General features: G+C 35.8%; 2 protein-coding genes across 5 annotated transcripts in view; one reads left to right on the top strand and one right to left on the bottom strand.

The window, feature by feature from the left end:
- Nucleotides 1-27,178, top strand: part of OXCT1 (3-oxoacid CoA-transferase 1) — a 343,538-nt gene that overhangs the window by 137,388 nt on the left and 178,972 nt on the right. The gene's annotated exons all lie outside the window — the stretch shown is intronic.
- Nucleotides 1-27,178, bottom strand: part of FBXO4 (F-box protein 4) — a 42,192-nt gene that overhangs the window by 4,840 nt on the left and 10,174 nt on the right. The window contains exons 6-7 of one of the 4 annotated variants that reach the window (XM_047730979.1): nucleotides 25,017-25,212; nucleotides 23,760-24,115 (exon numbers count right to left, since the gene is read on the bottom strand). The exons of 1 other annotated variant lie outside the window; for it this stretch is intronic. In XM_047730979.1, the coding sequence (XP_047586935.1) occupies nucleotides 24,088-24,115; nucleotides 25,017-25,212 (224 nt within the window). In that variant the 3' untranslated portion in view covers nucleotides 23,760-24,087. Of the gene's footprint in view, nucleotides 1-23,759; nucleotides 24,116-25,016; nucleotides 25,213-27,178 lie in introns of those variants that run through there. 2 more of the 4 variants (XM_047730978.1, XM_047730980.1) reach the window with 2 other exon arrangements.

Genomic DNA, 27,178 nt, shown 5'->3' with positions numbered 1-27,178 from the left:
TTGTATCCTTAGGGTAAATACCCAGCAGTGCAATTGCTGGGTCATAGGGTAGTTCTATTTTCAACATTTTGAGGAACCTCCATACTGTTTTCCAGAGTGGTTGCACCAGCTTGCATTCCCACCAACAGTGTAGGAGGGTTCCCCTTTCTCCGCATCCTCGCCAGCATCTGTCATTTCCTGACTTCTTAATTTTAGCCATTCTGACTGGTGTGAGGTGATATCTCATTGTGGTTTTGATTTGTATTTCCCTGATGCCGAGTGATATGGAGCACTTTTTCATGTGTCTGTTGGCCATCTGGATGTCTTCTTTGCAGAAATGTCTGTTCATGTCCTCTGCCCATTTCTTGATTAGATTATTTGTTCTTTGGGTGTTGAGTTTGCTAAGTTCTTTATAGATTTTGGACACTAGCCCTTTATCTGATATGTCATTTGCAAATATCTTCTCCCATTCTGTCAGTTGTCTTTTGGTTTTGTTCACTGTTTACTTTGCTGTGCAAAAGCTTTTGATCTTGATAAAATCCCAATAGTTCATTTTTGCCCTTGCTTCCCTTGCCTCTGGTGATATTCCTAGGAAGATGTTGCTGCGGCTGAGGTCGAAGAGGTTGCTGCCTGTGTTCTCCTCAAGGATTTTGATGGATTCCTTTCTCACATTGAGATCCTTCACCCATTTTGAGTCTATTTTCGTGTGTGGTGTAAGGAAATGATCCAATTTCATTTTTCTGCATGTGGCTGTCCAATTTTCCCAACACCATTTATTGAAGAGGCTGGTTTTTTTCCATTGGACATTCTTTCCTGCTTTGTCGAAGATGAGTTGACCATAGAGTTGAGGGTCTATTTCTGGGCTCTCTATTCTGTTCCATTGATCTATGTGTCTGTTTTTGTGCCAGTACCATGCTGTCTTGATGATGACAGCTTTGTAATAGAGCTTGAAGTCCGGAATTGTGATGCCACCAACTTTGGCTTTCTTTTTCAATATTCCTTTGGCTATTCGAGGTCTTTTCTGTTTCCATATAAATTTTAGGATTATTTGTTCCATTTCTTTGAAAAAAATGGATGGTACTTTGATAGGAATTGCATTAAATGTGTAGATTGCTTTAGGTAGCATAGACATTTTCACAATATTTATTCTTCCAATCCAGGAGCATGGAACATTTTTCCATTTCTTTGTGTCTTCCTCAATTTCTTTCATGAGTACTTTATAGTTTTCTGTGTATAGATTCTTAGTCTCTTTGGTTAGGTTTATTCCTAGGTATCTTATAGTTTTGGGTGCAATTGTAAATGGGATGGACTCCTTAATTTCTCTTTCTTCTGTCTTGTTGTTGGTGTAGAGAAATGCAACTGATTTCTGTGCATTGATTTTATATCCTGACACTTTACTGAATTCCTGTATGAGTTCTAGCAGTTTTGGAGTGGAGTCTTTTGGGTTTTCCACATATAGTATCATATCATCTGCAAAGAGTGATAGTTTGACTTCTTCTTTGCCGATTTGGATGCCTTTAATTTCCTTTTGTTGTCTGATTGCTGAGGCTAGGACTTCTAGTACTATGTTGAATAGCAGTGGTGATAACGGACATCCCTGCCGTGTTCCTGACCTTAGCGGAAAAGCTTTCAGTTTTTCTCCATTGAGAATGATATTTGCGGTGGGTTTTTCATAGATGGCTTTGATAATATTGAGGTATGTGCCGTCTATCCCTACACTTTGAAGAGTTTTGATCAGGAAGGGATGCTGTACTTTGTCAAATGCTTTTTCAGCATCTATGGAGAGTACCATATGGTTCTTGTTCTTTCTTTTATTAATGTGTTGTATCACATTGATTGATTTGCGGATGTTGAACCAGCCTTGCAGCCCTGGATTAAATCCCACTTGGTCGTGGTGAATAATCCTTTTAATGTACTGTTGAATCCTATTGGCTCGTATTTTGGCGAGAATTTTTGCATCTGTGTTCATCAAGGATATTGGTCTGTAGTTCTCTTTTTTGATGGGATCCTTGTCTGGTTTTGGGATCAAGGTGATGCTGGCCTCATAAAATGAGTTTGGAAGTTTTCCTTCTATTTCTATTTTTTGGAACAGTTTCAGGAGAATAGGAATTAGTTCTTCTTTAAATGTTTGGTAGAATTCCCCCGGGAAGCCATCTGGCCCTGGGCTTTTGTTTGTTTGGAGATTTTTGATGACTGTTTCAATCTCCTTACTTTATGGGTCTGTTCAGGCTTTCTATTCCTTCCTGGTTCAGTTGTGGTAGTTTATATGTCTCTAGGAATGCATCCATTTCTTCCAGATTGTCAAATTTGTTGGCGTAGAGTTGCTCATAGTATGTTCTTATAATTGTCTGTATTTCTTTGGTGTTCGTTGTGATCTCTCCTCTTTCATTCATGATTTTATTTATTTGGGTCCTTTCTCTTTTCTTTTTGATAAGTCTGGCCAGGGGTTTATCAATCTTATTAATTCTTTCAAAGAACCAGCTCCTAGTTTCGTTGTATTGTTCTATTGTTTTTTTTGGTTTCTATTTCATTGATTTCTGCTCTGATCTTTATGATTTCTCTTCTCCTGCTGGGTTTAGGGTTTCTTTCTTGTTCTTTCTCCAGCTCCTTTAGGTGTAGGGTTAGGTTTGTACCTGAGACCTTTCTTGTTTCTTGAGAAAGGCTTCTACCGCTATATATTTTCCTCTCAGGACTGCCTTTGTTGTGCCCCACAGATTCTGAACCGTTGTGTTTTCATTATCATATGTTTCCATAAATTTTTTCAATTCTTTAATTTCCTGGTTGACCCATTCATTCTTTAGAAGGATGCTGTTTAGTCTCCACGTATTTGGGTTCTTTCCAAATTTCCTCTTGTGATTGAGTTCTAGCTTCAGAGCATTGTGGTCTGAAAATATACAGGGAATGATCCCAATCTTTTGATACTGGTTGAGACCTGATTTAGGACCGAGGATGTGATCTATTCTGGAGAATGTTCCATGTGCACTAGAGAAGAATGTGTATTCTGTTGCTTTGGGATGAAATGTTCTGAATATACCTGTGATGTCCATCTGGTCCAGTGTGTCATTTAAGGCCTTGATTTCCTTATTGATCTTTTGCTTGGATGATCTGTCCATTTCAGTGAGGGGAGTGTTAAAGTCCCCTATTATTACTGTATTATTGTCGATATGTTTCTTTGATTTTGTTATTAATTGGTTTATATAGTTGGCTGCTCCCACGTTAGGGGCATAGATATTTAAAATTGTTAGATCTTCTTGTTGGACAGTTCCTTTGAGTATGATGTAGTGTCCTTCCTCATCTCTTATTATAGTCTTTGGCTTAAAATCTAATTGATCTGATATAAGGATTGCCACTCCTGCTTTCTTCTGTTGTCATTAGCATGGTAAATTCTTTTCCACCCCCTCACTTTAAATCTGGAGGTATCTTCGGGTTTAAAATGAGTTTCTTGTAGGCAACATATAGATGGGTTTTGGTTTTTTATCCATTCTGATACCTTGTGTCTTTTTATTGGGGCATTTAGCCCATTAACATTCAGGGTAAGTATTGAGAGATATGAATTTAGTGCCATTGTATTGCCTGTAGGTGACTGTTATTGTATATTGTCTCTGTTCCTTTCTGATCTACTACTTTTAGGGTCTCTCTTTGCTTAGAGGACCCCTTTCAATATTTCCTGTAGAGCTGGTTTGGTATTTGCAAATTCTTTCAGTTTTTGTTTGTCCTGGAAGCTTTTAATCTCTCCTTCTATTTTCAATGATAGCCTAGCTGGATATAGTATTCTTGGCTGCATGTTTTTCTCATTTAGTACTCTGAATATATCATGCCAGCTCTTTCTGGCCTGCCAGGTCTCTGTGGATAAGTCTGCTGCCAATCTAATATTTTTACCATTGTACGTTACAGACTTCTTTTTCCGGGCTGCTTTCAGGATCTTTTCTTTGTCACTAAGAGTTGTAAATTTTACTATTAGGTGACGGGGTGTGGACCTATTCTTATTGATTTTGAGGGGGGTTCTCTGAACCTCCTGAATTTTGATGCTTGTTCCCTTTGCCATATTGGGGAAATTCTCTCCAATAATTCTCTCCAATATACCTTCTGCTCCCCTCTCTGTTTCCTCTTCTTCTGGAATCCCAATTATTCTAATGTTGTTTCGTCTTATGGTGTCACTTATCTCTCGAATTCTCCCCTCGTGGTCCAGTAGCTGTTTGTCCCTCTTTTGCTCAGCTTCTTTATTCTCTGTCATTTGGTCTTCTATATCGCTAATTCTTTCTTCGGCCTCATTTATCCTAGCAGTAAGAGCCTCCATTTTTGATTGCACCTCATTAATAGCGTTTTTGATTTCAACTTGGTTAGATTTTAGTTCTTTTATTTCTCCAGAAAGGGCTTTTATATCTCCCGAGAGGGTTGCTTTAATATCTTCCATGCCTTTTTCAAGCCCGGCTAGAACCTTGAGAATCGTCATTCTGAACTCTATATCTGACATATTACCAATGTCTGTATTGATTAGGTCCCTAGCCTTTGGTACTGCTTCTTGTTCTTTTTTTTTGTTGTGAATTTTTCCGCCTTGTTATTTTGTCCAGATAAGAGTATATGAAGGAGCAAGTAAAATACTAAAAGGGTGGCAACAACCCCAGGAAAATATGCTTTAGCCAAATCAGAAGAGATCCCAAATTGTGAGGGGGGAGAAAGGGGATAAAAAGGAGTTCAGAAAGAAAAAAAAAAAAGAAACTATTAAAAAAAGAAAGCCGATAAAGAAAAAATATAAAAAGAGGAAAAATATATATATATATGATAAACTATTTAAAAAACATTAAAAAAGAAAACGGTAAAAGTTAAAAAAATTTAGCAGAAGAAGAGAAAAAGAAAAAAAATTGAAAAAGAAAAAAAATTAAATTAACTGCAAGGCTAAAAAATCATGGGGAGAAAGCCATGAGTTCCGTGCTTTGCTTTCTTCTCCTCTGGAATTCCGCCGCTCTCCTTGGTATTGAAACTGTACTCCTTGGTAGGTGAACTTGGTCCTGGCTGGGTTTCCCGTTGATCTTCTGGGGGAGGGGCCTGTTGTAGTGATTTTCAAGCGTCTTTGCCCCAGGTGGAGTTGCACCGCCCTTACCCGGGGCCGGGCTGAGTAATCCGCTCGGGTTTGCTGGGTTTGCTTTCGGGAGCTTTTGTTCCCTGAGCACTTTCCGTAGAGTTCCGGAGGACGGGAATGAAGATGGCGGCCTCCCGGTCTCCGGCCCGGAGGAGCCGAGAGCCCGGGGCCCCACTCCTCAGTGCGCCCTCAGAGAACAGCGCCCAATGACTCCCGTCACCCTGGCCTCCGGCCGCGCTCCGAGCTGACCGAGCCTGCGACCGGTTCAAGGCAACCCCGAGCTGAGAGTCACTCCTCGGCTCGGTCTTTGTAGGCGGCTTCCCCGTTCTAATACTGGTAAGCTCTGCGACACTCAGACACCCCTGATCCTTCTGCGACCCTGCGGGACCTGAGGCCGTGCTGACCCCACCTGGGCTTCACCCCAGTTAAGCCTCTGGAGCGATGTCCCTCAGCGGAACAGACTTTTAAAAGTCCTGATTTTGTGCTCCGTTGCTCGGCCGCTGGCCGGGAGCCGGCCCCTCCCCCCGCGATCTATCTTCCCGTCGCTTTGGATTCACTTCTCCGCCAGTCCTACCTTTCAGCTAGTGGTTGATTTTCTGTTTCTAGAATTGCTGTTCTTCTTCTCTTCAATCTCCCGTTGGATTTGTAGGTGTTTGCAATCTTTAGATAAGCTAATTAGCTGATCTCCCGCTACCCGAAGTAGTCAATACAAGGCTTTCTCAAGAAACAAGGTCTCAAGTATACAACCTAACCCTATATCTAAAGGAGCTGGAGAAAGAATAGCAACGAAAGGCTAATCCCAGTAGGAGAAGAAAAATCATGAATATCAGAGCAGAAATCAATGAAATAGAAACCAAAAGAACATAGAACAAATCAATGAAACTTGGAGCTGGTTCTTTGAAAGAATTAATAAGATTGATAAACCCCTGGCCAGATTTATCAGAAAGAGAAAGGACCCAAATAAATAAAATCATAAATGAAAGAGGAAAGATCACAACCAACACCAAAGAAATACAAACAATTATAAAAACATATTATGAGCAACTATACACAGAAAATTTGACAATCTGGAAGAAATGGATGCATTCCTAGTGACACATAAACTACCAAAACTGAACCAGGAAGAAATAGAAAACCTGAACAGACTCATACCCAGTAAGAAGATTAAACCAGTCATCAAAAATCTCCCAACAAACAAGAACCTGGGGACGGACGGCTTCCCAGGGGAATTCTACCAAATTACATAATTAATACTTATTCTCCTGAAACTGTTCCAAAAAATAGAAGTGGAAGGAAAACTTCCAACCTCATTTTATGAGGCCAACATTACCTTGATCCCAAAACTAAAGATCCCATCAAAAAAGAGAATTACAGACCAATATCCTTGATGAACACAGATGCAAAAATTCTCACCAAAATACTAGCCAATAGGATCCAGCAGTACATTAAAAGGATTATTCACCGCGACCGAGTGAGATTTATTACTGGGCTGCAAGGTTGGCTCAACATCCGCAAATCAATGTAATGTAATGTAATACAATGCATTAATAAAAGTACATGCAAATGTAATATAACACATTAATAAAAGTAAGAACAAGAACCATATGATACTCTCAATAGATGGTGAAAAAGCATTTGACAAAGTACAGAATCTTTTCTTGATCAAAACTGTTCACAGTGTCAGGATAGAGGGTACATACCTCAATATCACCAAAGCCATCTATGAAAAACCCACAGTGAATATTATTCTCAATGGGGAAAAATAGAGCTTTTCTGCTAAGGTCAGGAACACAGTAGGGATGTCCACTATCACCACTGTTATTCAACATAGTTACTATAAGTCCTAGCTTCAGCAATCAGACAACAAAAAGAAATAAAAGGCATCTGAATCAGCAAAGAAGAAGTCAAACTCTCACTCTTTGCAGATGATAGGATACTTCATGTGGAAAACCCAAAAGACTCCACTCCGAAACTGCTAGAACTCATACAGGAATTCAGTAAGGTGTCAGGATATAAAAATCAATACACAGAAATCAGTTGCATTACTACACACCAACAGCAAGACAGAAGAAAGAGAAATTAAGGAGCCAATCCCATTTACAATTGCACCCAAAACCATAAGATACCTAGGAATAAACCTAACCAAAGAGGAAAAGAATCTGTACTCAAAAAACTATAAAGTACTCATGAAAGAAATTGAGGAAGAAAAAATGTTCCATGTTCATGCATTGGAAGAATACTGGGAAAATGTCTATGCTACCTAAAGCAATCTACATATCTAATGCAATCCTTATCAAAATACCATCAATTTTTTTCAAAGAAATGGAGCAAATAAAACTAAAATGTGTATGGATTCAGAAAGGACCCCGAACAGCCAGAGGAATGTTGAAGAAGAAAACCAAAGTTGGTGGCATCACAATTTCGGACTTCAAGCTCTATTACAAAGCTGTAATCATCAAGACAGTATGGTACTGGCACAAAAATAGACACATAGACCAACAGGATAGAATAGAAAGTCTGGAAATGGACCCTCCGTTCTGTGGTCAACTAATCTTTGACAAAGAGGGAAAGAACGCCCAATGGAAAAGACTGTCTCTTCAACAAATGGTGTTAGGAATATTGGACAGCCACATGCAGAAAAATGAAACTGGATCATTTCCTTACACCACACACAAAAGTAGACTCCAAATGGATGAAAGACCTCAATGTGAGAAAGGAACCCATCAAAATCCTCGTGGAGAACACAAGCAGCAACCTCTTCAACCTCAGCCCCCAAAGGCAAGGGAAGCAAAGGCAAAAATGAACTATTTGGGCTTCATCAAGATCAAAAGCTTTTGCATAGCAAAGGAACAGCCAGCAAAACCAAAAGACAACTGACAGAATGGGAGAAGATATTTGGAAATGACATATCAGATATAGGTCTAGTATCCAAAATCTATAAATAACTTAACAAACTCAATACCCAAAGAACAAATAATCCAATCAAGAAATGGGCAGAAGATATGAACAGACTTTTCTGGAAAAAAGATATCCAAATGGCCAGCAGACACATGAAAAAATGCTCCACATCACTCAGCATCAGGGAAATACAAGTCAAAACCACAGTGAGATACCACCTCACACCAGTCAGAATGACCAAAATTAACAAGTCAGGAAAGGACAGACACTGGCGAGGATGCAGAGAAAGGGGAACCCTCCTACACTGTTGGTAGGAATGCAAGCTGGTGCAGCCACTCTGGAAAACAGTATGGAGTTGCCTCAAAAAGTTAAAAATAGAGCTTCCCTACAAACCACCAATTGTACTACTGGGTATTTACCCTAAATTTACAAATGTAGTGATCCAAAGGGGCATGTGCACCTGAATGTTTATAGCAGCAATGTCCGCAATAGCCAAACTATGGAAAGAACCTAGATGTCCATCAACAGATGAATGGATAAAGAAGATGTGGTATATATGCACAATGGAATTATGCAGCCATTAAAAAAAAAAAAAAACAACCCAAATCTTGCCATTTGCAGCGATGTGGATGGAACTAGAGGGTATTATGCTAAGCGAAATAAGTCAATCAGAGAAAGACAATTATCATATGATCTCTCTGATATGAGGAATTTGAGAGGCAGGGCGGGGGGTTGTGGGGGGTAAGGAAGGGAAAAATGAAACAAGATGGGATCAGGAGGAAGATGAACTCTAAGGACTCTTAATCTCATGAAATAAATTGAGGGTTGCTGGGGAGGTGGACGTGGGGAGGGATAGGATGGCTGGGTAATGAACGTTGAGGAGGGTATGTGCTATGGTGAGTGCTGTGAAATGTGTAAGCCTGATGATTCACAGACCTGTACCCTTGGGGTAAATAATACATTATATGTTAATTAAAAAAAGAAGTCTTTTTAACAATTAAAAGCAACTGTATCTTACACAGAAGGCACTAAATTTATAGTAAGTCATTATTATTATTACATGTCCTTAAATTTTGGCAGGTGACAGGAGGAAAAAATCAAATAAGCACCTAGTCAGAATATTCAACCTCAAAGAAAGTGTTTCACAATTTCATAACTGTTTTAAACACAACAAATAAAATTCCATAAATGTTTGTCAACAGTTTGATCAGGCTCTGGCACTTGAGGCAAAACAAACCACAAAAAGTTCAGAAGCATTTCCCTAGAGACGTGATTTCCCATAGAGTGCTGTCCTCTGCCGGGAACTGTGGCCACATCTGATCCCATGAATGAGTACTTTTCTGTGGTACTCCATTACCATTTTTGTTTTCATGAATGAAATGTATCTATCCTCCCCTTAAAACACTTTATTTGAAATTAGATGTAAACAAACTAAAGATGTGTTATGATATGTTTTCAAGTAAACTTAAAATTAACCTCTTTTTGTATTTAAAAAGAAAATCATAAAATGATAAGCTATATACTTTCCATTGAATTGCATTAATCACAGTACAAGAACTAAAGTTTGAAATATTTCAAAGTAATTTTAAAAACAGGTTCAAAGCTAGATATATGAACAATAAAAATGAATTTAAAATTACATATTCCTCAATACTTGGTTTACATTAGTATCCTATAATTAAGGAGCCATCATTAGAAACAGTTTTCATATTTCAATGATGCTTCAGCTTCTATTGTACTATTATCAATATCAAACCATCAATCACAGAAAAAAAAAGTGACTTGTTCTCAAGAGAGACAAGAGTCAGTTAAAACCTGATCCAAAGACAGTCCAAGTGCTAGAATTATCAAAAAGGGACTTCAAGATAACAATAATAAATATATTAAGAATCTCATGGAAAAGATAGCAGGTGTGAACAAATGGGGAACCATAGAATAAGGATGAAAACTATAAAAAGGAGCCAGATGGTAATCTAAAAATGAAAAATAAAATACAAGATTAAGAATTATTTTGATGGGCTCATTAGCATAATGAACATATCACATGAATCAGAGAATTTAGATTGAAAATTAAAATTAAAATTACCCAATTTAAAACACAAAGAGAAAATATTTTTAAAAGAAGGGTGATAAGAACATCCAATAACCGTAAAACAATATTAAATAGGCTAACATTTGTGTATCTGGGGTCCCACAACAAAAACAACAACAAAACAGAGAAGTAGTATCAGAAGAGATAATGAGTGACAATTTTCCAAAATTGACGGAGGATGTCAACATATGGACCTGAGAGGTTCAGAGAAACCCAAGAAAAGTAAATAAAAAGAAAACCATACCTAGTCTTATCATAATCATACTGCTGAAATCTAAAGAGTAAAGATAAAATCCTGAAATCAGAAGAAGAAAAGAAGTATTTCATACAATGAACAATGATGAAAGTGATGGCTGACCTCTTATCAGAAAAAAATGAAGGGGGAGAGCAATGGAGTGGCATCTTAAAGCTCTTAGAGAAAAAAGAAAAACTATTAATCTAGAATTCTATATCCAGGAAAAATGTTCTTTAAAAATGAAGTCAAAAGAAACATACTTGGAAGCAAGCAAAAACTGAAAGGATTCATCTTACCTCCCATAGACCTGCACCACAAGAAGTATTAAGCACTAATGCTCTATGGGGCTTTTTCAGTAATTTTTCTGTTTCATCTGTATAGTTTTGATTGCTGTGTCTTCAAGTTCAGTAATTACTTCTGTAATGTCTAATCTATCATGAATCCCACCTATTATACTTTTCATTTCACACACTATAGTTTTCATCTCTGGAAGTCCAATTTAGGTCTTTATAACATTTTTTTTGTCTTTACTTAACATGCATAATATTTCCAGCTTCTTGAAATAGGGGTTGTAATTATAGTAATTGTTTACTGTCCTAGTTTACTAATTCTGTCTTCTGTGCCACATCTGGGTTGGTTTAATAGATTATTTTTCATCTTCATATGGATAATACATTGTTTCATTGCATGCTGATAATTTTTGATTGGATGCTAGATATTATGAATTTTATCTTGTTGGATACCCTATATTTTTGCATTTCTGTAAATATTCTTGAGCTTTCTTCTGGATTGCTGTTAAGTTACTTAGGAACAGTAAGGTCTTGCTAATGAGTGTTGTGAGAAGGAACTTTGTTTGATCAAACTAACCCTTGCCTCAGTCTAGCCTCTGTGGGCACTCTCTCCCAGAAGACTGCTGCAAACCTTGCCATTGCTGCTCTCCTGACCCCATTTTCCAGAGCCTCTGTCCCACTGGTGGTGGTGGCAGTGGTGGGCCCTATGGAAGCCCAAGGTGCACCTTGTTAAAATTGTTCACTCTGCTCTGGTGGAGGACCAGACAGTACCCACAACAGGCAAAGACAGCCTCTAAAGACAACTGGGCTGAAAGAAAAAGCAGCCAGGACACAACAGCTAGGTGCAAACAACATACATAGCTTTAGCTAAAGTGCCCAGTTATACTGAACAGAGGACATTGCTCTGCAAGGCACTCTTCTTTATAAGGTCATTACTTTCGCGAGCAGGAAATGTAGCTGACCTCCTTAACAAAGAGAGACAGACATAGAGTGTTAGACAAAATGAGAACACATAGGATTATGTTCCAAATGAAAGAACAGGACAAAAGGACAGCAACAGACCTAAGCGAAACAGATATAAGTAATATCCCTGACAGAGAACTTAAAGTAATGATCATAAATATATTCCCTGGACTTTGGAAAAAAGTGGAGACATCAGTGAGACCCTTAACAAAGAGATAGAAAACATAAAAAAGAACCAGTCAGAAATGAAAAACATCATAAATAAAATTTAAAATACACTATATGTTTTGGGTAGTATAGACATTTTAACAATATTTGTTCCTCCAATCCATGAGCATGGAATGTCTTTCCAATTCTTTGTGTCATCTTCAATTTCTTTCATCAGTGTTTTATAGTTTTCAGACTGCAAATCTTTCACCTCTTTGGTTAGGTTTATTCCTATGTATCTTATTGTTTTAGGTGCAGTTGTAAAAGGGACATATTTAAAGTAATCCTTATCAAACTACCAACAGCATTTTTCACAGAGCTAGAATAAACACTCCTAAAATTTGCATGGAACCACAAAAGACGCAGATAAAGCAATCTTGAAAATGAAAAGCAAAGTTGGAGGCATCACAATTCCAGACTTCAAATTATATTTCAAAGCTATAGTGATCAAAACACCTTGGTACTGGTACAAAAATAGACACATAGATGAATAGAACAGAATAGAAAACCCAGAAATAAACCCACAACTATGTAGTCAATTAATCTTTGATGATGAAGGAAAGAATATCCAATGGGAAAAAAGACAGTCTCTTCAAGAAATAGTGCTGGGAAAACCGGACAGCAACATGCAAAGAAATGAAACTGGACCACTTTCTTACACCAAACACAAAAATAAATTCAGAATGGATTAAAGACATAATTGTGAAACTGAAGCCATAAAAATCCTATCAGTGAAACAGGCAGTAGCCTCTTTGGCACCACCCATAGAAACTACTTTTGATATGTCTCCTGAGGCAAGGAAGCAAAAGCAAAAATAAACTACTGCCACTTCTTCAAAATAAAAAGCTTCTGCTCAGTGAAGCAAATAATCAACAAAGCTAAAAGGAAACCTACAGAATGGGAGAAGATAAGTGCAAAGGATATAATCTGTTAAAGGGTTAGTCTTCAAAATATATAAAGAACTTTAAAAACTCTACAGCCAAAAAATAAACAATCTAGTTAAGAAATGGACAGAAGACATGAATAGATATTATTCCAAAGAAGACACAGATGGCCAACAGACACATGAAAAGATACTCAACATCACTCATCAGCAGGGAAATGCAAGTCAAAACAACAATGAGATATCACCACACTGAACCTGTCAGAATGGCTAAAATAAAAAATCCAAGAAACAACAAGTGTTGGTGAGGATGTGCAGAAAAAGGAACTCTCATGCATTGTTTGTGGGAATGTAAACTATTGCAGCCGCTGAGGAAAATAGTACGGAGGCTCCTCAAAAAATTAAAAATAGAACTACACTATGATCTAGTAATTGTACTACTGGGTATTACCCAAAGAATACAAAAACACTAATTTGAAAGGATATGTGCACCCCTATGTTTATTGCAACATTACTTACAATAACCAAACTATGGAAGCAGCTCAAGTGTCCATCAGAAGATGAATGGATAAACATATGGTATACATATATACAATAGAATATTAAGTCATAAAAAATAAAAAATCCTGCCATCTGCAACAATATGGATGGAACGAGAAAGCATAATGCCAAGCAAAATAAGCCAGTCAGAGAAAGACAAATACCATATGATTTCACTTATATGTGGAATTTAAGAAACAGAGCAGGGAACAAAGGGGGATAAGAGAGAGAGACAAACCAAAAAACAGACTGTTAACTACAGAGAACAAACAGACGGTTACCAGAGAGGAGGGGGGGGGGTAAGGGGAATGGGTCAAGTAGGTGAAGGGGATTAAGAGTACAATTACCTTGATAAGCAGTGAGTAATACATGGAGCTGTTGAATCGCTATACTGTATACCCAAAACTAATAAAACACTGTATGCTAACTACACTGGAATTAAAATTAATTAAAAAAAAAAAGAAGCAAGGAGAAAGAAATAAAGTTGGTAAATATACATAGAATAGGGTTCAAGCAGGATAATCCTGTGTTATACAATGTTCTTATGTTCTTTTTTTTTCTGTCTTTCTCCCCTCACCTCCCTCTCCCAACTTCTCTTTCTTCCCCTCACTCCCCTCTCACTTGCTGGCTAGTTCTTCCCCTCTCATTCTCTGTTACATCAGCCTTCTCTGGTTACAATGCAGTTATAACGACCAGAGTTAAAGGCAAGAAAGGTGACTCAGCAGATGACAGGTACCTGGAGCCTGTACACACTTGATCACTTAGAGATGTAGAAGCAATATTCCTGGTCAAGAGCTTGCTAATAATCCCCTGGGCAGCCCCAGCAAAGGACACTTGTGGCCAGACTGGATATCAATAATAGATTGTCAATTTAAGTATATAACTGTCTTGAATATTTCATGCCTCATGAATGTTAAGTGCCTATTTGTTCTTTCCATCCCTCCCTATTGTTTAGCACACATATGCACTACCCAATTTACGTATGCCTAAGCTGATCCACAGGTTACATGCTTTAGTTTTATTTAAGAAATACTATTCTTAAATGATGTAGCAAATATACATAAACATGATTTGCAAAATGACTATAATTATTAACATACCAGTAGATTATTCTTGTATTTAAAAAATGTTAATTGATCACCCTTCATGTACTAGTGATTCTCTTGGGTGTTGGAGACAGGACAATGACTAAAAGAAATTAAAATCCTTACCCTTTCAGAGCTTTCATTTTAGTGGAAGCTGTATAGGTAAGAAATACAACACATGTGCATGGGAATGGGTATCTGTATTATGTATTCACAGACATGTATGTGTGAGCACTTGTACATGCAAGCATGTATGTGTTGCACATACTTAAAAATTTTTATTAACCTAGCTCAACAAGTATAAAACCACAAGTCTAATAAGAAGTATTTGAATATTGAGGATAACAATGAATTACATTACACTTTCTCAATACGCTGTGTTCCACTGACTACTGAATACCCGAGTGTTAGTACTGGCTCTGTCACTTACTATCTGGGTGTCTATGGACAAATCACTTAATCTTCATGAATCTTGCCTTCTGTGTATACAGTTTCTCTACAGACTTAGTGAGATAATATGAGGGATGTGATAGATACATTAGAAAGTCACACACAAATATAAGGTATTTTCTATATTACTACCTTGATTCGTAAAGTAAGCAGTAGTGTTATTTATTGATATTTAGTAGTGATTTTGCTCCTATGGTTCCAAACTAGCATAGCAGCAGACTTTTTTGTTTTTGTTTTTGCTTAAACTTTATCCTCTAGGCTTAAGTTTATATTTCTTTCTGTACCCAAATCTTCAGTATTATTTCTTTGCTCTTCAATAAAGATATGAGAACACATGGAAGTGATGATGGTAAAATGATGTATGGAAATGCATCATTTAGCTTCATTAAGTCCCATTTTGGGTTTTCACCAATAGTTACCACCAAAGTTGCTAAGAAAATTCTTACCAACCCTGTGCTCCCTCTACCTTCTCAACTTCACTGGCCCACTCCATTTCACCACATTCTCCTTTCTATTTGAACCCTCTAAGAATACTGTGCTCAGTACTGAAAATTTTTAGCAACCCAGGATTTACTTGCGTCGTTGCATAAAAAGGCATAACCCTGTCAGTGACACATAAATGAGAACAAGCAAAGCAGTGCTCTCTTAATTCATTAGCATTCACTTTACAGCACTGGTCTCCTAATTAAGATTCATAAATATTCATATTCATTCAGGCTATTCTACATTTTATTTGCTACATTTGGTTAGAAATATTTAGACACATTAACTGTTCTTCCAGTCAGAACAAGTACTTCCTATGTTTGTGGATAAGCCAGTTGATAATTGTCCTTTGCCAAAAGCAAAATTTTAAAGCATGTTTTGTTCCCATTTTCAATTTTCCTTTATTTCTTTATATAAGTCATTGTATTTGGACACAGAAAAGTACATTGTTCTAAGAGTGAAATTTTGAATTGGTTTGTTAGCTTCTTCCAATGGTAATAATATCCTCAAGTTAAGCTGGTAAATATATTATATAAAACTATGAACTTGAGAAGTTTGCACCTTTGATAAAGAAAGTGATCAAATGAGGGGAGGGTGACTTGAAGCTCCAACACCTGAGTAATGGTTGAAGGTTGACAGATGATTATTTCCAAGGAAAGATTTTATGCGGTGGGGAACAGCTTTTGCTAGAACATGAGAGAAATTTGATTTATTCTATGTTGTCTCAAAAGATACAACCAGGATTGATATGTAGAAATTATAAAGAAAGAAATTATAGTTCAAAAAAGGAAGACCTTAATAATTACATTTGTTCAAAAATAACATAATCTGATTTTGGAATCCCACAGGATTATGGGGCCACCAAATTTAGAGTCTCCACATATCTTCTGAATACCATACAGATCAGAGACAGTAAATAAAACTGCCAATAACTCAGACCTACAACATGACTAAAACAGAGTAATACTTCAACTTACATGTGACTAAGGTAAACATTCAGAAACCAGAAGAACTACCTCTGGACTCCTCTGTAGAGCAGCAAGTGGGCACTTGAGGTGTGGAATACAGATATAATCATCTTCTAAAAGATAGAGTCCCACGATCTTTTGACAAAAATTAAATCTGGATGTTCAGAGTTCTGAACATCCAGATTTAATTTTGGATTAATTTAAATTAATCCTTAAACAAGTATTTGGTGATGTGAAAAAATTCAAAGAATATATTTAAAAGTTCACAATAAAAATTAACATGGGGAATTGAGAAGGAGGACCTTGAAAGTGGATGAAATCATACTGGGAGTTGTATCCCTTCTCCAGAAGAGTAAAAAGACTTAGAAGGAAGAATGGCTTTGGATTCCCATGGATTTGGGGGATAAGGGGAAAGGAGGAAATGAGTAGTAGAAAACAAAGATTTTATAAAAACAAAAGAAAATGGAAACATCAGAAGACATCAGTATCCTCTCTCCTATTCCCACAAAAAATGTGGACATTAATTAAAGAACCTGTAGTTCATCATACCAACAGAAGAGGGGACTCTTGCACTAAGAAATCTAAAAAGCCACCAAACTTCCTTTTCTCCTTACAATTGTTACTGCTGGCATAGGAAAATGTAAGATATCCCAAAATTAACAGAAAAAGGAAGACATCATCCATACTAAAGGTCTTGAATTAGAAAACCAAAATATGGAAAGAGAAACATTTCAGATGATGAAAATGATTCCCCCCCAAACAACCACAAAGCACAGAAAAATATGTCATTTAAATTAAAAATCCCTGGGGCACCTGGGTGGCTCAGTGGGTTAAAGCCTCTGCCTTCAGCTCAGGTCGTGATCCCAGGGTCCTGGGATTGAGCCCCACATTGGGCTCTTTGCTCAGCAGGAAGCCTGCTTCCCCCACCCACCGCTCTCTGCCTGCCTCTTTGCCTACTTATGATCTCTGTCTGTCAAATAAATAAAATCTTAAAAAAAAAAATTAAAAATCCTTAAACAAGTATTTGGTGATGTGAAAAAATTCAAAGAATATATTTAAAAGTTCAAAATAAAAATTAACATAAAAATAAGAAGATATAAAATGAGAGTCAACTGAACTCAGGAACAAAACTGAAAATAAAGAAAAAAAACCAACAAAACAGACACAAAATTGGAAGACATCCAAGTAACAACACATTAGACTGAGAATATAATATGGGCCATAAGCAAAAATCAGAACAAAAAAATAATTTAAAATAAAGAGCAAGGTAAAAAGGATCAGCAAGAAAATAATAGAAAAGGGGAAAAAATCTAAATAAGGAAATGGGTATTAATGACGGTATTAGCACAAAGATAACCTCAGAACAAAAACAAACACTGAACATGTAAAATACATATTTTATATATAACATATAATATTCAAAGTATTAAGATAAGGAACATAAAAATATATAGACAACATAGAAAAAGAAATGCAACAAATACATAACACACAGATACATAAATATTATTAAATATATAATAATCATATCAATAAATAAAAATGAATTTAACTCACCTATTAAATAAAAAACATTTTCATATTGGCTCATGTAGCAAAACCCAACTGTTAAATAAACCGACCCACTTAAAACAAACTGATTCGGAAAAGCTAGACCTGGTAAATACAAGTGAATAAGAAATACTGGCATTCCATGGCTTGGAAATATTGTATTAGACAAAAAGTTTACTTTGTAACGTTAAAGGACCCAATTTACAGTGAAGAAGTAATGGCTACGAACACATATTCACCATAAAATGCAGTAATTTCCTTAACAAAGTATAAATTACAGAAAACACAAGAAAAAACAGATAGCCTTCTACCAAGGCTCAAAGAATATGAAGGCAAACATACTTCCAATGAAAGAAAAATAACAATAAAAAGTCATCATACTATATAGTAAAAATGAACTAATACTGAAAATCAAGGGGAAAATGAGACAACATGAGAACTCTTTACAGTGCAAAATAATGATCAATATAGTTAAGCTACTGTGAATAGAAAAAAAAGGATAGAAATCTTTTGACAAATGAACACTGATCTGAGAAATTGTAAGGCGTTAAAAACCACTAAGAATTTTGCTTGCTTTCAGATAGAATGTAGGTCACAAAGATTGTTACTGCAAAAAGAATACACAGAATTAAATGAAAATTATACTTTAGGCCATCAAAGTTGGTACAAAAAGTCTAAATAAATTCCAAGGATTAAATAGGCTCTTTTGGTGATCAAAGAGCTGTTGCTTTTATAGAACCAACTGCCTAGTCTGGGCGTTGTGTGTGGAATATCACACCTGTCAAAAGATAGATTGAGGGGCGCCTGGGTGGCTCAGTGGGTTAAAGCCTCTGCCTTTGGCTCAGGTCAAGATCCTGGAGTCCTGGGATCGAGCCCCATGTCAGGCTCTCTGCTCCACAGGGAGCCTGCTTTCTCCTCTCTCTCTCTGCCTGCCTCTCTGCCTCCTTGTGATCTCTGTCTGTCAAATAAATAAATAAAATCTTAAAAAAAAAAAAAGATAGATTGATTTTGCTGGGATAAGAAAAAGACCACTGAAGCTTTTAATGATAATATGATTGCTATACTAGATTGCAAACTCCAAATGTGAACTCCAAATGTGAAAAAAGTAGAACTCCAAATGTGAAAATAAATTGTTGAGCCCCTGACAGGAATTTTGACAAAAGACAGAGAGCATGGGTGCCTGGGTGTCTCAGTGGGTTAAGCTGCTGCCTTCAGCTCAGGTCATGATCCCAGGGTCCTGGGATCGAGCCCTGCATGGGGCTCTCTGCTCAGCAGGGAGTCTGCTTCTCCCTCTCTCTCTGCCTGCCTTTCTGCCTACTTGTGATCTCTGAAAAAAAAAAAAAAAGTTTGAAAAAAAAAGAGCAGATCTGAAAAGCAAAAAACTGTCCTGATTTTGTTGAGGACAACTGTAGCCACTAGAGAGGAAAAAGGGAGTCTCAAAAAAGAAAAAGCCAGGAAAGGGATCACTGAATTCTCTGTCTATATCTTTGGCTGAACTTTGTGTGAAAAACCAAATCAAGTTGCTCACTTAAATATAAAGATAAACTGAATGTAGAACTGTTGCTCAAGGAACAGAGTTTGCAATTTATGTCTAACCATGTTAACTGTTTAAACAAAAGAAAAAAAAAAGTCACACACTGGAGAAAAATAGCAGAAGCCAGAGTCTCCACAACTTAATATTCATATTTTTCAGAACACAAAATTCTGCAAGATACAAAAAAAAAAAAGAAAGAAAGAAAGAAAATGACTCTCATTAATTAAAAAAAAAAAAAAAAAAAGGACAATAACAAAACTGAAACAAACACTTCCAAATTTGGAAAAAGCAAACAAGGATTTTATTTTTTTTTTTTTTAAAGATTTTATTCATTTTTTTTTGAGATAAAGAATGGGAGATAAAGCATAAGCTGGTGGTGAGGGGAGGGTGGTGCAGAGGGAGAGGGAGAAGCAGACTCCCCGCTGAGCATGGACTCAGGACCCTGGGATCATGACCTAAGCAGAAGGCAGATGCTTAACCAACTGAGCCACCCAGGTGCCTCAGCAGACAAGGATATTAAAGCAGCTGTTACAACCGCTCTCAGCAATATACAGGAATGTATGACCTCAATGAAAAAAAAGAAAAGAAAAAATCTGAGAAGAAAAATAGAATTTTAAAAGACAACCAAACAGAAATTATAGAACCAATACAATAATAAATTATAAAAATTCACAAGACTGATTTAACAAAATATAAAGAGTTTGAAAACCTTAAGATTAATCAATTGAAATGATCCAAACTGAGAACAGAAAGAAAAACAAATGCAAAGCCTCAGAGACAGCTTATAATAACAAATGGTATAAACCATGTTGTTACACAATATAGACCCAGAGAGCAAGAAAGAAGAGGGAAGAAAATACATTTGAGGAAATAATGACCCCAAATCTCACAAACTTGGTAAATGACATGAATTTCAATATTCAATAAGTACTAACTCCCAAGCAAGATAATTATAAACAAGGCCTTCCAAGACACACTGTAGTTAAACCATTGAAAACCAAGATAAGAAGTAAATTTGAAAGAAGAGAAAAAAAAGGTCGATTATATACAAAAGAATAAAGGTGTAATTGGTGAATAACTTCTTATCAGAAATTACAGAGGATAGAAGAAAACATAAGAACATCTTGAAAGTGATGAACGAATAAAATTGTCAACCCAGGATTTTATATATCTTGAAAAAATAAAAGACCACTTTCATTATTTTGTAATATGTTTCTTTTTAACTTCTCTTTAATATATATGAACTGTTTCAGCAAAAACTGTAACTGTCGTCTGAGATTTATAACATATAGTGGTATACTACACTTAACAGCTATAACAAAGAGTGGTTTGAAGAATAATGAAATCCACACAGTTACAACATTTGTACTTATTACACAAATTGGTACAAGGTTAACTATAAGAAAACTTTCAAAAGCTACGGAAATATGTTGCAATCACTACAGCAACCTCTAAAAAATGAGGAGACATGCTAAAAAACACCAATAGAAAAACTTAAATCAATTTTCAAAAAACAATGAAACATCCAAAATAGAAAGAACAGAGAAACAACAATAGGGAAGAGAGGATAAACAAGTAATAAAATGGTAGATATGAAGCCAATCATATCAATAATCACATTAAATGTAAATGTAAATCTAAACATTCTAAGTAAAATGTAGGTATAGTACCAGAATGGAAAAGAAAAAGGCAAAATGTGCTATATTCTATCTACAAGAGATAAACTTAAAACATAAAGACAGATTTAGGTTGAATGGATATATCAGGAAATCGGTATTTTTTTAAATATCAAAGGGGTTATATTAATGTTAGAGAATGAATTTTATAATGAGTATTATCAGCAAAAAGGACACATTAATAATGATAGGTAAGGGTTAACTAATCAGAAAAATATAAGTCATCTATGTATGTGCACCTAAAAACATCATCAAAACACATTAAGCAAAAGTTGACAGTTAAAAAATAGGCAATTCTACATAAAGATTTTAATGCCTGTTGGTAATTGATAAAACTACTAGATAAAAATCAATATGGGGCACCTGGCTGGCTCAGAGTGAGTGACCCTTGATTTTGGGTTCGTGGGTTCAAGCTCCATGTTGGGTGTAGAGATTACTTAAAAATAAAATCTTTAAAAAAATTATATAGCCAATATACAATATCTGAACATTATCAATTACTTTTACCTAATAGATAGCTATAAAATATTCCACCTAACAACTACAGAATATAAACTCTTTCAAGTGCATGTGACATACTTACCAGAATAGACCATAACTTGGGCTAGAAAGCAATGTTCAACAAATTTGAAGACTGAAATTTTAAAATGTTCTCTGATAAAAAGAGACATTGAATCAGGTATCAATAACAATAAAATATATAGCTAATAGATTAAACAACACTACTAAATAATCCATGGATTGAAAAGTAATCTCAAAGGGTTAGAAAATATTTTAACTGCATAATAATAAATACATAATATTTCAAAATGTTTACATGAAGCTAAAGAGGGCTTAGGAGGAAATCAATAGCTTTAAATGATTATTTTTAAAAAATAAAGGAACAGTGACACCTGGGTGGCTCAGTCAGTTAAGTGCCTGACTCTTGATCTCAGCTCAGGTCTTGATCTCAGGGTTGTGAGTTCAAGCCTTGTGCTGGGCTCTGCACTAGGCATGGAGCCTACTTAAAATAATTAATTAATGTTTTAAAAAAGAATGGAATCAATTATCTAAATTTCTACCTTAAAGAACTAGAAAAGAGAAAACTGAATAAAAATTCAAAACAAATTTTAAAGCAGGAAAGAATATTAGGGTATAAATCAATGAAATACAGAATAAATCAGCAAATCCAAAAGGTGGGTTTTTTTTTTTTAAGATTTTATTTATTTATTTGACAGAGAGAAATCACAAGTAGGCAGAGAGGCAGGCAGAGAGAGAGGAGGAAGCAGGCTCCCTGCAGAGCAGAAAGCCCGATGTGGGGCTCGAACCCAGGACCTGGGATCATGACCTGAGCCGAAGGCAGCGGCTTAACCCACTGAGCCACCCAGGCGCCCCGGTTTTTTTAAGAATAATAATAAAATCAATAAAACTTAAGTTAGACTGATCAAGAAGAAAAAAGATATAAATTACCAATATCAGGAATGAACAAGATGACGTACTACAAATATTAAAAAGAAAATAGGGAGACCTACTTTTGGCATAATAACATGAGTGGTTCTGTGGAATGGCTCCCTAGAGAAACTGGAGACACTTATTAAAAAACAAAACAAAACAAAACAAAAAAACATTTAAAGTCTCCATAAATGGTCCCAAAGCATACAGAAAATGAAGAAATATTTAAAAAAAAAAAAAAAAAAAACCTACTAAAACTCAGTAAGAACATCAAGTGTCTGGGATTTGAACCAAGACTCACTCACTCCATCCTTCCTTCAAATCAGCAAGATGGAAACTCCAATCTAAACTGGGACAGCCAAGGAAGAAGAACCATAATACCTCTCTAAATTAGAGAAGTGTCTTCCTGGGAGGGAGATTGTCAGCATTTTCCATCCTGCCCCCAACTACATGTTGCTGAAGCCAAGTTCTGAAGGAGTGTACCCAGGTGTAGGAACTCCCTTTTTTGGAGCAGCACCCACTCATGGATTATAGGCTGTATCTTAGTACTACTAAACTTCTTTTTAAGTCTAACTCTAATCCTAACCCAAATACTGTGCTCTTATTATAATGTTAAAATCCCTCAGTTCTAATGAGATAGGAAATGTATATAACATTTCCTCTGCAATTTGTGAGGAGAAGGTCTTATGATCATGTCTTATGGAATGTTTTCTCTACGACTGTGGAATAGAAGTTGGCTTTAAAATGTTATGAACTTTTGGGACGCCTGGGTGGCTCAGTTGGTTAAGCTGCTGCCTCTGTCTCAGGTCATGATCCCAGGGTTCTGGGATCGAATCCCACATTGGGCTCCTTGCTCAGCAGGGAGTCTGCTTCTCCCTCTGCCTGCCACTCTGCCTGCTTGTGTTCTCTCTCTCTTTCTCTGACAAATAAATAAATAAAATAAAATAAAAAATCTTATGAACTTTTGGTTATGTGAAATAGCAAAAACTTCCAGGAAAATTATTTTCACTGAATTAGTATTAAATAGGATATAAAGTTAATTTCTGTTTCAGGAAAAAAAAAAAAAAAAAAAAACAGAAGCTGTATGACCATAACAGTAAATGCAAAACTTCCAGGAAAATTATTTTCACTGAATTAGGATTAAATAGGATATAAAGTTAATTTCTACTGTTTCAGGAAAAAAAAACAAAACAAAAAAAAAAGAAGCTGTATCACCATAACAATAAGTGCAATTCCAATGAATATTCCAGTCTTTAAGCAGTATATTTATTAAAAATAGATAAAAACTTCTTTTTAATAACCAGTTAAGGACCCTTAAGAAGAACCTATAGAAAGCTTAGCAAATTTGCTATTCTCCACCAGGGCAACCTTTGAACTGAAACTAGAAATCACAAAGAATGAGAGAAGTACAAACTTGTTCTTTACAGAATTTAATATTTTAAAAAAGAAAATATAAAAGTCATCAAAAAAAAGTTCAGGGGCTAAATGCTAGCACTGAAACTTTTTTCTTGTGATTTAAGGTAAAAAATAAAAATTATGTAAAAAACACAGCAGTTACAGCTGTCCCAATATAAAGCCCACCTGCAAAAAGGCAGGACAAAATTAGCTGAGCAAATATCCACATCATGACCTTAGTAACAAGTTTCAAGTGGTTTCAGTTCCCAAGGTCTAAAAGTAGGCTCATCTTGCATGCTTAGATTCTACTTCTTCAAGAATCCACTGAATGCCATTCAAAAAACCAGTTAGAGTTTCAGCCTCTGTATCCTGGACCTATGAGCAGATAAGAGAGACCACTGTAAGAAACTGAGCCCAAAATCTTATTAAAAGAAACTTTTTTCTAGATACTAAAAAAGGAACAGGATTTTTAAAATCCTAATAAACTTTGGGTGAGTCATTTTTCTTCTAGAGAACTTAGATTAAAAAATATGATTTCTACTTATAATTATTACCAATATGAGGCTTATTGCTTATCTTGAAATTCAGTTTTGGGAAGGGGAAGAACTACCATTTCTATGACTTATTTGTATGTATTAGAAAAAAATTGCTCTAAAGGATCTACTTTGAAAACTAAAACATTTTTAAATGAACTCAGCTAGTCAGCTGATAAATGCGATATTCAGTATCGCAAAAATGTACTTTTTAAGACTGCCACTCTTCCTAGCCTACCACTTAGGAAGGTACACCTTTATCAGTAGCTTTCCAACTGTGTTCCAAAGAGTCTTCAGGATTCCACAGGAGGTATATGGGAAGGAAGGAAGAAAATCCTTTAACTTATTAAGCATAATCATTTCCAATTTTTATTTTCCTTTATTTTACTTAAGGGCTTCATGTAAGGTTTCATTTGAAAAAAGGATTCCATGATTAAAGTAAAATTTGGAAAGAAAAAATAAGATGAAATTTTTATTTCTGATGACCCTTAAAGCATATTTTAATGCTGAAAAAAAGTGATACTGGTATCTTAAAAAAAAAAATCTCCAAATGCTATCTCACTATATCTATGATAGAAGAGACAAGTAGTGAGCAAATGATAGGTGAAACATTGATACCAAACAATAGTCTCCCACTGATTAAGCTATTAAAATTAACTTTAGAATGTGATTTCATTAAAGATAATGAGTAGAAAAGAATAAAATCAAATAGAGAGCAGTGGAAAAAATAAGATTTTCCTCACCAGAGAAGATAGGACCTTACCATCCATGGGTGGTTTAGATGATTTAGATGCAGCTCATGAGCCAAATAAAAACAGGGCATTCTTTTTACATTTGCTTGAGAAATACAAGATAAAACCAGCATAGGTCTTCCTGAAGATCCAAAAGCTGGATCTGTCATTGCCATAATACGAGAAAATTCATCTTGCCATTCATGTCCTAGAGAATGTAGTCAAAACCCTTAATTTACATTGCTTATAAGGATTTTAAAAATAAAAAAACAAGGAAATAAAAATATTACCAGGATCCAAACTTAACAAACTGCCCCTATTGTTGTTCATTTACAGCTCTTCATTTACTGATCTATCATAAAGCTACATTAGGTAGCCTTCAAGGATAGGCATTTCAGTGAAATTAGAGAAAAAAAAAATCTCAGTACCATTCAGAGGTCTCCATATTTTAAAGGCAAAAATACATTGATATAGGTATTTTCCTCTCATACATTTTATAGCTATCACCACCCTTTCCTTGAAAGACTAGTTTAAACAATTTAAACACAGACTTGGGTCTAGCACTATTATTCAAACTAACAATCTCTGGCTTTCATTGGACTGTGTAAAATCACTGATATTGTGAGGTAGTCAAAATTCTAAAAGGACCCCCAATGACTCACACCCTTGTATAATATATGAATCTAGAAGGGAGGAATCTAGAATCAGTGATGAAATATCATTGCCATGGGTAAGCTACATTATAAGACACAGCTGACTTGAAGAATGAGTGATCATCATCAGTGATGCTGACCTAATCAAGTAGGCCCTTAAAGAGATGAGGTTCTCCTGGTGAGAAAGATTCTCCATTGTGGAGGTGAAGACAAGAGGGAGTCACAAGGCAAGAAATGAAGGTATCTTCTAAAAGATGTTATCAGCCCCCAGCTGACAGGTGGCAAGAAAACAGAAACCTCCTTCCTACAATAGTAAGGAAGTGAATTCAGCCAATAACTTCAGTGAGTTAGAAAGCAGATTTTTCCCAGGAGCCACCAGAAAGTGCTGCAACCCATCTGCAACCCATTTCAACTTGTGAGGCCCTAAGCTGGAAACCCAGCCATACTGTGCTGACTTCTGACACACAGAACTATGAGCTATCAGGGTTGAGAACTATGAACTATGAGTGTTGTTTTAAGCCACCAGATTGGAGGAAATTTGTTATATATTAACAGAAAATGAATAAATATTTAATGTCATTATCAACAGGGTGCATTTAAATCTAATCATATACCTCTTGGATTTTGACTTGTCCCATCTGTTCTTTGTTCCTTTATCCCCCCTCTTTGGACTGAGATTTGTAATCGTTCCATTTTATCTTCACTAACGGCTTATTTAATTGTACCTCTCTCACTTTTTTTAGTGGTTACTCAAGGATTTACAATGTACATTTTTAACTTCCAGCGGTCTACCTCTAGATAGTATTACACAACTTCACATACTGGAGAACCTTATAACAATTTATCTCCATTTGTCCCCTTCCATTTGTCTGCATTGGTATCATATATCTTACTTAAAAGAATCATATGCCCGCAATAGAGTCTTACTATTTTTCCTTTACATATTATAAAAAAAAAATTTTAATTAGGAAAAAAAAATCTTATCTATAGCTACATTGCTTCCCTCCCAGGGCTCTTAATTTTTTTTATAAAGATCCATTTTTCCATCTGGTATCATTTTCTTCTGCCTTGAAGAGCTTTAATTATTTCTTGTAATATAAATCTGCTGATATTTAACTTTCTCAGGTTTTGTCTGAAAGTCTTGATTTTGCCTTCATTTTGAAGATATCTTTGGATACAAGATTTTCCCCACTTTGCAACACTGTAAAGATTTCCCTTAATTGCCTTCAGCAATTCTTTCAGGAATTCTCTGTCCTTATCTTTGGCCCTCGATATATATGATTTCTTTCGCTTTGGCTGTCTTCAAGATAATCTCTTTATCTTTGGTTTTCATCAGTTTGGCTCTAATGGACCTAGATTTATTTTTTATTTATGTATTATTATTTTTTTAAATTTATTTGGAATCCTCTGAGCATCCTGTCATCTTTCAGTAATTTTGAAATAATTTTGGTCATTATTGGTTCAAAAATTTCTTTTTCCTTGTTCTCTTTCTTCATATATTGGGACTCCAATTACACATAA

This window comes from Lutra lutra, chromosome 5 (genome assembly GCF_902655055.1).
Source record: "Lutra lutra chromosome 5, mLutLut1.2, whole genome shotgun sequence".
In the NCBI taxonomy this organism is placed as follows: Eukaryota; Metazoa; Chordata; class Mammalia; order Carnivora; family Mustelidae; genus Lutra; species Lutra lutra.
Note: the sequence above shows the minus strand (reverse complement) of the source record. Positions and strands in the feature narration are given on the sequence as shown.